The sequence below is a fragment of the Siphateles boraxobius genome, unplaced genomic scaffold, assembly GCF_051911475.1.
Source record: "Siphateles boraxobius isolate OS27281-9 unplaced genomic scaffold, OSU_SipBor_1 13, whole genome shotgun sequence".
NCBI classification, from domain to species: Eukaryota; Metazoa; Chordata; class Actinopteri; order Cypriniformes; family Leuciscidae; genus Siphateles; species Siphateles boraxobius.
Genome location: NW_027508733.1, coordinates 5,626,226 through 5,637,036, shown reverse-complemented (window position 1 = coordinate 5,637,036; position 10,811 = coordinate 5,626,226). Strand labels below are relative to the sequence as shown.

Genomic DNA, 10,811 nt, shown 5'->3' with positions numbered 1-10,811 from the left:
AAAATGAACAAATAACATAAAAAACAAACTAGACAGGGATAAAATTGCATTGTGTAGGTTTATGACAGACAAATAAAACTGGAGTGAATATCAAGCCGTCTGCCAGGTTGGAGGCCAGGTTTTCCCGCTAAAAAAGACAAGAGATAGGTTGTTAGTGAAAAAGGTATGAATAATGACTTAACATTCAATGCTGTAACGTCTACACTACACTATTACACAATATTAGAGTACAGTAATTAAGATGTAAGACAAGGTATTCAATAGGAGTGATGTTAAGATTAACCATAGGCCTAAAAATGAAAATAGCATCTAGAGATTTTAATAAACAAAGAAAAATTTCTAGACAACACCGTTTACAACTGGTAACTGTTAACTCATAACCTAATAAAATTTAGATAGTAGTACATAGAGTATACAGTAGTATAAAGTAGATTGCAAAGACTTAAAAACAGAATTTTGATAATGCAATCTTGTCTGGCCTCGCTTTAAACCAATGTAGCACTCAGTGAGAGTAGGGTTGGTAATGAATAGTCAAGGGTGTGGTAAACACAACTTTAGGTATATCCATTACAACTATCATGATCACAAGCTACGGCTATAAGTCAATAGTTCTTATTCAGCAGTTCCCCTTGAATCTAAATGTCAAAATACACTTGAGACATGTTTATTTTCCTTTTTTTGTTTTTTGGCTCAATGTCATCTGTCAAACACAGTAGTTCTAACCAACTGGTTTAGTTGCTTGCCATGCAACGTGTTGTCTTTGAAGTTACACGAAGGTTTGTGTTGTGCATTGCAATGTAAAAATGTGGTATACTAAGGCTACGTTCACACTGCAGGCTGAAACGACCCAATTCCGATTTTTTTGCCCCACTTGTATCTGATCTTTTCACGACAGTCTGAACGACACAGATCCGATCTTTTCAAATACGACCCAGGCCACTTGAGTATGTGGTCCAAATCCGATACGTATCCGATCTTTTGAAATGCGACTTCAGTCTGAACGGCCAGGTCACATGTATCCGACCCGCACGTCATTGATACGCGACAAACGTCATAATTCTGCGTTTAATAGGCGGGAATGAGAAGATAAACAACAACTATGGTGGACGATGCTGAGACCAGTCAATGGAAGGGAAGCGAGGTTTCTGATGTAATTAATGGTAAATAGACTGCATTTATATAGCGCTTTCACAGACCCAATGGCCACCAAAGCGCTTTACATTTTGCCTCACATTCACTCTCTCATTCATACACTGACGGCGGTGTCAGCCATACAAGGCGCCATCCAGCTCGTCGGGAGCAGCTGGGGTTAGGTGTCTTGCTCATGGACACCTCGACACTTGGTCAGGTGGAACCGGCGATTAAACCACCAACCTTCTGGCAAACTCTATTCAGGCCAAACTCGAGGGCTCTTATCGGAACTTCCGCAAACAACAAGTGACGTTGTTGACCGTTGAGTACACTTCTGCGCATGCGGGTCACTTCTGGGTCATTTCACGTTCACACAGGATATCACAAAAGGTCGCATTTAATTGGAAATGTAAACGGCCTTGCAAAAAAAAAATTTTTTTTCAAAAAAATCGGAATTGAGCATTAAGCCCCTGCAGTGTGAACGCAGCCTAAGGGTGAACTGTCCAAGCAAGGGTATCATACCATAGATCACAGGGCATCCAGTCATACAGGAGTTCGGTCTTCCCCTGTGGAAGGCAAAAAAAGACATGGAAACGTGTTACATGAAATATTGCATACAGAATTACAATGCAAACTTAAATTTAATGATTTGGAATGACATTAGTTGATCAGTTTTCAAATAATTTCAGTAATTTTTGTAAGAGGAAACCCCCTTGAGATGTGACATCTAGTTTTCGAGGGGGCCTCTAATGCATGATTGTTTTGGAGAATGCACCAATAAAAAATTGTTTCCCTGCCTACACAAACAATTTCTCACTCAATTAAGTGTGCTTTTCAATAATTGATCTAAAAAAAACTTTGCCTATCTTCCTTTGTGTGCCAGTTTTCTCCAAACTTCTAAAAACCTTATTACATTTTGTTTTACTTATTTGGAAATGAGACATTTGTACCAGTCACTCTGAGACATTTTAAATGATACTAAACATAATACTCAATGATAATCATTCACATTAAACCATATGTATTCTTGAGAGAGAATGAAATGTAGATTAGGTGAGACTGTATGAGGGGAGGTCAAATGTTCATTTCCAGCTAGGTCCTTTGTCTTACTGAGCAGTGGTCGTTCTTTAACCAGTTTTTCCAGTCTTGCACGATTACCGGTAAAGATAATAGGAACGAGAATATTTCGCAGAACAACAATCTGGTCCATATTCTGATTACTTGCAAGCAATAGTCTGTCAGGATAGCAAACATCATGTAGTTAACGGGGAAGAGGGTTGCCACCCTTTCTCCGCATCAAATACTGTATAAGGACCTTTAAATAATATTTCTAGGCATTTAAAAATAAATGTTTAGAGATATGGATCAAGGGCAAATTTTATAGACGTGACAACAAAGAATTCCCTGGTGATACAATTGGTACTAAATTTCACTATGGACATGTATTCGAAATTTAGCAATAGGACACACTCCACTGTGACTACAGGAGATACTATCACGGTGTGGGTTCTGTCATGTTTCCTGTCTGTGTTCCCCTGTCTTTTTTCCTGTTTAGCAGTTCCCGTTATGTCTATTATTATAAAGGCAAACAAGCTAAACAAGATAATGAGGGGAGTGGCTAATCAGAGACACCTAGGAAGACTATAGCTGCGTCCCAATGTGCATACTATGCCCTAAATAGTATTTAAAATTACTAATGTCACATACTATTTAGGATTGATAGTATGCACATTAGGACGCAGCTACTCCCCCTCATTATCTTGAGGGGCGTGGCTAATCTGAGTGGCTAATCAGAGACACCTAGGTGTCTCTGATTAGCCACTCCCCTCATTATCTTGTTTAGCTTGTTTGCCTTTGTATTTAAGCCCTGTGTCTAGCTCAGTCTTTGTGAGTTCTTGATGTTGTTCTGTTGCATGTTGTCGGGTCTGTTCTGGAGTCTTAGCCTTTGTCATAGTTCAAGTTTATTCTTAGTCTTTGTCATTGTTCTAGTTTATTTAATAAAAAAACTGCTGCATTTGGATCACAACAGATACAGTGGTTAGCTTTGCTGACATCTAAGCAGATGATGCGGGTCTCACCTATTATGGTACACTTTAGTTTAATTTATGATGCTAAGTAACTTGAACATGTCATGGTTCAGTGGCATGCCACTGGGGTACCTGAGCCTTGAGTAGTGTGCCCAAGAAGGAGCACTAGCACTCAGTTACTCACACCCCGTGATGCAGGACAACTTCTAAATTGGCACTGCAAGAGCCTTAAGGGTTTTTTTTTTGCCAAGATTTTTTTTAAATCAAATATCTTTTCACAGTTTTATATGATGTTAGTTGTAGTTTAAACCTTGCAGAAAAATTATGCTGGTTGCTGGATGGTCTAAGCTAGAGTGGGCTTGAAGAGAAAATGGTGCGTTCCAGCATGTAACATAGGACCAAGTAGCAATTGGTTGAAGCAGAAAGTATCTGCCCACCAGGAAGCAAATATCCCAATGGATAGGTTCCTGGGGCCTCATTTATAAAACTGTGCGTAGGATCCTTACTAAAAGTGTACGTGCGCCCGAAAGCCAGACTTATGAAACCGTTCGTACGCCAGAATCTGCGCAGAATTCACTTTATCAATCCCAGTCAGCAGAAGATTGTGCGCACATGCGTCTCCTCCCCGAAATAACCATAAATGAGCTTACAACGCCTAGTTTTACTATGCATATCCTCATCTGCATATCATTTGCATATGATTATTCATCCATGTGATAACATGTTTAACGGTACAAGACATCAGGAAAATATGAAATACGGATGTGCTGTCACATTACATTAATAAAAACCATTTAGTAGCCTATCCTTGCCTTGTTTTTGAATAAATAAATCAAATAGTGTAAAATAAATTTCAGAGAAAGTTTTTTTCAATCTTTTCCACTGGCCAAATAGTATTTTAATTGATTTATATTTTTAATGGAAACAGATAGACCATGTTGTGCATTAGGCTATATTTGCACATTCTGCTAGTATCATGGTAAGCAATTCTCTCTGTAGTTAAAACATTAAAAGATAGCATGCCATATATAGCATGAGGAAAAATTTTCAAAAGCATTACATCCACGACAAATATTTATATTTATTGAATATAAAAAATGTTTGAACTCCTCAGTAAATTTCATGTAGTTTATGTGTTTAAATCCATTAATGAGAATGACATATTTAATCAAAATGTTTGTATCAGAAGTAAAACATAGTTTAAATCATTTTATTTAAAATGCTATTGTGAACATGCACTGTATGATTGGGGCTCATAATGAAGATTTACGGTTTTACTTCATCCGCCATTAGATATGAGTCAGTTTAACTAAACGGCCCAACGCTTTCGCTGGCGCTCATTTAAGGTGTGGATATTTGCTTCAAGTGACAGGCTTTGTGAGTGAAATTATATTTGTATTATCTTTCTGTATATGTATAATTTTCTTTAGATTTTCTCTCTAAAATTAACAAAAAAAATATAACTCCATCTCACCATCGGTGTCGCCAAACTACTCCGTCTCCAAAACGTTCGTATGCATGGGTCAGAGTTTGTGTGCAGGTGCGCACATTTTCCCATCAAGTTTGTTTTTATAAATCACAATTTATGCGTCGGAAGTGGCGTACGCCTCTTTCAGGGCCTGTTTTGTACGTACACAAAGGTTATAAATGAGGTCCCAGGTGCTTTTCACAAAGTGAAATAATGTGAAAGCGTTTGGTGTATCAGGCTAAGAATGGCAATCATAAGATGGTCAAACGAACTTAACCATCAAATCTCATGCAAAAACATGAACTGGTAAAAAAAAATGGCTGATCAAACCAGTTTCAAAACATGCTTAGACTAGCCAAGATGTATTTTCTGTAGGGAAGACATCATATCAGATAACACAATCTAACTACCTCTCCAATCCTACCTTTCTCTGCCTTGTCCGTATTATCCCACGGTATGGGTGCACATCCCGATTGTTGTGGGGGCAATCTTTTGTTCTCACTGTACAACATAAGAACATAGAGTAGTGAATGATAGATGATAATCCAAATGCAAATGTAGCCTTAGAAAATACTTAATACTTGAAAACTTGCGTATCTACAGTATGAACACTATGCATACAATTCATATGGAAATTAATTAAACCAATTATATCAGGAAGACCTGCACAACAATTCCATTAATACTTTTGTGTTGATAATGTAAAAGATGACAGAATATCAGATGTCAGATTTCAGACCTCTCTTCCTCTGATTTCGTCTTTTCCCTATATAAACAAATAGACTTGGTTCAGTACAGTACAGATATTTGAAGCTTAAGCATATTCTTTTAAAGATAAAGAACAGAAAAGTTGAAAAGTTTAAGACCTTGTCCAGTAGCAGGTTGATCAGCCACAGCCACAGTCCCAGCCCCCTGGTCCACAGATACTGCAGCTACTGAATCTAAAATGAGTGAAGAGATATCATTGTATATCATAATATACAATTAGGTCATAACAGAGACCTGAAAAAAAGAGCTTAAAGGGTTAGTTCACCCAAAAATGAAAATTAAGTCATTAATTACTCACCCCCATGCTGTACCAACCCCGTAAGACCTTCGTTCATCTTCGAAACACAAATGAAGATATTTTTGATTAAATCTGAGAGGTGGATCACTGCTACATAGGCTGCCAGAGGGAATGAAACTTGACGGCCCAGAAAGTCATTAAAGAAAATGTTTAAATATTCCATGTGCCTACAGTGGCTCAACTATAAGTTTATCAAGCGACGAGAATACTTTTTTCCCGAAAAAAACCCCATAAATAACGACTTTATTCGACTACTCCTTTTCTTCCTTGTGGGCCTGAGACGAGAGTTCAAGAGATTTCCACGACGCATGCGCGAGAACTGAACAAGAAGTATTAGAAGAAGAACGTCCTCTTCTCAGTTCTCGCGCATGCGTCTTGGAAATCTCTTGAACTCTCGTCTCAGGCCCACAAGGAAGAAAAGGAATAGTCGAATAAAGTCGTTATTTATGGGTTTTTTTTCGGGAAAAAAGTAGTCTCGTCGCTTGATAAACTTATAGTTGAGCCACTGTAGGCACATGGATTATTTAAACATTTTCTTTAATGACTTTCTGGGCCGTCAAGTTTCATTCCCTCTGGCAGCCTATGTAGCAGTGATCCACCTCTCAGATTTAATCAAAAATATCTTCATTTGTGTTCCGAAGATGAACGAAGGTCTTACGGGGTTGGTACAGCATGGGGGTGAGTAATTAATGACTTGATTTTCATTTTTGGGTGAACTAACCCTTTAAAGCAATACTACAGAGTACATCCAACCATAGCACTGTTTTAAAGATAAAGAACAGAAATAAAGCTGAGAAGTTTAAGACCTTGTCCAGTAGCAGGTTGATCAGCCACAGCCACAGTCCCAGCCCCCTGGTCCACAGATACTGCGGCTACTGAATCTAAAATGAGTGAAGAGATAGCATTGTCCATCATAATATACAATTAGGTCATAACAGAGACCTGAAAAAAAAGAGCTTAAAGCAATACTACAGAGTACATCCAACCATAGCCCTGTTGTTTGAGCTTCCCAAGTGCTGTTGGTAGGAAGAAGAACAAGAGAATTTGGTACAGCATAGACTACATAGCAAACCATCTGAGACCATGAGCTCACTTTTAGTTTAATTTCTCATGGTACCATTCAAAATAAAGTTCATGTTCTCTGTTTGGTCTATGTTGTACCAAATTCTCTCGTTCTTGTTCCCACTGACAGCATACAGTGAGCTCAAATAACAGGGCTATGGTTGGAAGTACTCAGGACACTGTAAAACCTTGTACTGTAGGAGGAGGGCTAAGCAACCATTCTGGACCATCCTCAGTCCCAGCCCCCTGGTCCAAACTCATGCCGCTTGTCAAATCTGAGGATGAGAATGAGAATGAGTGCAAAGAAGATGTTGTCTCTCTAAAGTGTATACACAGATTACATAATATACAGTACAATTAGGGTCTGTATTCACAAAGAATCTTAGGGATGAAAGTATCTCAACATTTTAGGAGAAAAAAATTTGCGCTAAGCCCTAATGAGGAAATTTTAACATCATTTAGGAATTATTTTGTGCTAAAATGAAATTCTTTGTGAATTTTGTGAAAGAACATAAATAAACCTGAAGAGCTTAAGACCTTGTCCAGTAGGAGGTTTGTTAAAATCAGCCACAGTCCCAGCCCCCTGGTCCACGGATATTGTGGCTACTGAATCTGAGGATGAGTGGAGAGATGGTCACATTGTGTCTTATAAAAGTTTAAATAGGTGTAGTGAAAAGACATCTGCTGCTAAAGCATATTTTCACAAAAATCTCAGAGAACACAATAAAGTGAAGGCACCAAATCTGGGCCGAACGCACCTTGTTCTCTTAATGGGGTTATCTCAAAATTTAGAGTGACAGTAGCCTCCTCAGGCTCATGGCTACTGTCTGTTGCCTGTTCTGTATTCACTAGAAGAATACAAACACAAAAAATTTACTATACGCAATTAAGTCAAAATGTGAAAGCTAAGGCAAAATAATACAAAATCCACATGCCTCATATAATCAGAGAAGTTTCACAGTTGCCCTTACTAGGCATCACAGTTGCCCTTACTATTTCCAATCATTGCTTAACACCATCTACCCCTAAATAATAATATATATAAAAAAATACATATATAAAGTTTATAGTATATAAATATAGTCTTACCTTCAACCATCATTTTAAAAATTTCATAAATGTTTTCCACACAGGTCTGTGCACTTTTGCCCAACACTTTATCTTTAGGCAAGATCATTTTGGCCTTCTTGTGTGGATATTCCACCAGGAGCAAAGGCCTCCAGCCGACTGCGTGCAGCTTCTCTATCTAAAGATTTAAAAAAAACATTAAAAAAAAAAACATTAAAAACAATTACAAGTGCTTTGGTGTGGCTGTGTATGGATCTTTGTCTGCTTATCACAAAGCTGGGACACAAATGCAGGTCAACAAGAAATACTTAGGGTAGAAGCAGACTTTTGGAACATCACAAGGAATAGCTGTATTCAAGATCCCAGAGGATCCCAGAAGCCCTTTGTGGGTTGTTGCTGAATGTATCTTAAAGTACTGCAGGCTAAGTGATCCTGAGAGTCTTTGGTCTGTTTGCAACGTTTTTCAATGACAGTAGAGTACAGTTAAGATGCTAAAGCTATTGAATAAATAGCTTTCATAAATATGTTAATGCATTATCTTGTCTCAGTCAAAACCAGAAAGTCTCCCCAGTACCCAAAAATAACTGGACTATGGTGACAGGACAACAAAAGTTACTTACCAAAATGATGGCATCGTCCCACAAATGTGAGGTCACCTGATTTTTTTTTGTGTTGGCAACCCATATCTTTTTTTTTCTCTCGAATTTTTCAATCTTTTTGTTTAGGCGCACATTTTTAGGCTGTGGGGCCTTGCACATAGGGCACTTCTTGAAGCCATTAAAAATTTTATTTTTGCACGCTGGGCATGTCTTCTTGAGCCCTCCACCTTTTGACATGTTTTGATGCTGTAAACCAGACAGAAGGCATAATGTATGTCACAAACATGACTTCGTCCTGGTTCAGTTATAATACAGTTTTAGTAAGACACTGGATTTACTCCAAACATCTGAATATCAGACTTTGATGGCTAACTTATGGTTATGTTTGATGGACGCTTTTTTAGTAAGTAACAATAAAAAACACAAATCAAAAACTACAAGATATAAAATACTACACTATTTCAATATACATTAAATGTCTAGAACATCATACCTCAACAGCAACAACAACAAACAAACAATATGTAATACCAAAAGTTATTTGACATAGATATGGGTGTAAAGTTATCAAAATTTCTCACCCTGGCCTCATTGGGATCTTCAAAGACTCCTGGGTGGTTTTCTGACATGGTTATACGATACAAAAATACAGACAATAGACACACTATACAGTTATGAAGATGAGTGTGTGTGTGTGTGTGTGTGTGTGTGTGTGTGTGTGTGTGTGTGTGTGTGTGTGTGTGTGTGTGAGTGAGAGAGAGAGAGAGAGAGAGAGAGAGAGAGAGAGAGAGAGAGAGAGAGAGAGAGAGAGAGAGAGAGAGAGAGAGAGAGAGACAGAAAGTGTGAGAGACTTAAGAGAGAAACAGAGTGAGCGAGAGAGATTGAAAGAGTGGCTCTTAAAAGTGCCTTTGTTTTTTTAAACGATAGAGATAGAGCAATGGAGATAATATGTAAAAAGCAAATAATCTGTAGAACAGACAAGAAAGCATAATTAGATATACAGTATCTCTGAGAAAAAAATATAATGTCCACATTAATGCGAGACACTATAGGTGAATAGGGTAAACTTTTAAAATAATAGTTATCACCATGAAACTTCCTCAGTTGATTAATTACACAATTAAGTATATAAAAACAGTGTATTATAAGTTTTTGAAATGTGTATGTTTAATTATGCAAAGTAGGCATTATCTCATTAAATAAACGCAATTTTGCATATATATTTTCGGTAACAAAAATCTGAACATATGCATATGATAAAATTATTTTTTTTCATTTTGTTTACACACAAGATGATTTGAAACAATATCAGACGGATTTCAGGATAGGGCCTAGCTATATGCTTTAATTACTTAGGAAATAATACTGGAGAAAAAAAATCGATTTCCTCTATATTTTTTGGTGTACATGATGGTGCTACATAGGATGAGATGTTGGTAACGTTACTGGATGGATGAAAAAAAATAAACTCATTTTGAGAAAACATTAAATATTTGTAATGTAAAAATGCATACTTTTTTTAGAGAAAAACCACTAACGTTACAGACACGATATCATGTCAACTATTTAGCAATCAACAATACAAGCCATCTAAAACGCATTAAAACGTTTAATTCAACATTTATAGATAGTAAATAAGTAGCAGGTCTGAGATACATACCGATTTGTAGAGGGGATCCTCGCAATGACGGAAAAACCGCGAAAGTGGGGTCGCCGTCATGGCAACAGACTCGTCCGATTTAACATTAATTTATAATTAGTCTTTATCATTTTTTTTTTCGTTGTCTGTATATGCCTATCTTTCAATTGAGTAAACATAAAAAAAATTGTAAATTAGTCCAAATATTATTTACACAAGATGATGGATGGGGAGTTTGATTGATCAAGCCTGCCTCTAGTTATCCGGTTATCCGTGTGTCCCGTCACGGAAGAATCCGTGGTGCCATCACAGAATTTGTCAATAAGCAAAAGGCTATAGAAACTGGTCAGGGGAGATAATATGTTCACAGTTTAATTAGGCTACATGCATGCAAAAACAGACAACTTGAATAGCCTACTGAAAGTGTCAAAATCAGCAATAGGCAATCTCGTCCAGTGAAGGTGAAAAAAATCTGTGGCGACGACTGAATATTCCGTGGTCCCGTCACGGAAGAATTCCGTGGTCCCGTCACAGAATTTGACAATAAGGAAAACTGTTACAAACTGATCGGGGGAGATAATATGTTCACAGTTTAATTAGGCAACATCGCAAACACAGACAACTTAATAGCCTAAAGTGTCAAAATCAGCAATAGGCTGTCCAGTGAAGGTGAAACAATCTGTGGCGACCACTGAATATTCCGTGGTCCCGTCACGGAAGAATTCCGTGGTCCCGTCACGGAAGAATCCGT

At 37.6% G+C, this 10,811-nt stretch overlaps 1 protein-coding gene across 3 annotated transcripts; it reads right to left on the bottom strand.

Moving 5' to 3' along the window:
• Positions 1–9,371, bottom strand: LOC143735229 (uncharacterized). 3 transcript variants are annotated; one of them, XM_077225325.1, is made up of 12 exons: positions 9,003–9,371; positions 8,443–8,667; positions 7,844–8,000; positions 7,513–7,602; positions 7,292–7,366; positions 6,943–7,029; positions 6,499–6,573; positions 5,493–5,567; positions 5,366–5,392; positions 5,051–5,127; positions 1,654–1,697; positions 6–127 (listed from the first exon to the last, which is right to left on the bottom strand). In XM_077225325.1, the coding sequence occupies exons 1-12, from the start codon at positions 9,048–9,050 to the stop codon at positions 91–93; spliced, it is 1,017 nt and encodes a 338-aa protein (XP_077081440.1). In that variant the 5' UTR covers positions 9,051–9,371; the 3' UTR covers positions 6–90. The 3 variants fall into 3 exon arrangements, with proteins under 3 accessions (XP_077081443.1, XP_077081440.1, XP_077081442.1); XM_077225328.1 differs by lacking the exon at positions 5,493–5,567 and having other exon boundaries at positions 1–127; XM_077225327.1 differs by lacking the exon at positions 6,499–6,573 and having other exon boundaries at positions 17–127.
• Positions 9,372–10,811: the final 1,440 nt, after the last annotated feature.

Excerpts from the sequence above, each read along its gene's own strand:
- LOC143735229 (XM_077225325.1), bottom strand. The coding sequence starts at position 9,050 with ATGTCAGAAAACCACCCAGGAGTCTTTGAAGATCCCAATGAGGCCAGG. Across the intron at positions 8,668-9,002 it reads AAGATCCCAATGAGGCCAGG|CATCAAAACATGTCAAAAGG; the intron begins GTGAGAAATTTT and ends TCTGGTTTACAG. Across the intron at positions 6,574-6,942 it reads CCCTCCTCCTACAGTACAAG|ATTCAGTAGCCGCAGTATCT; the intron begins GTTTTACAGTGT and ends CACTCATTTTAG.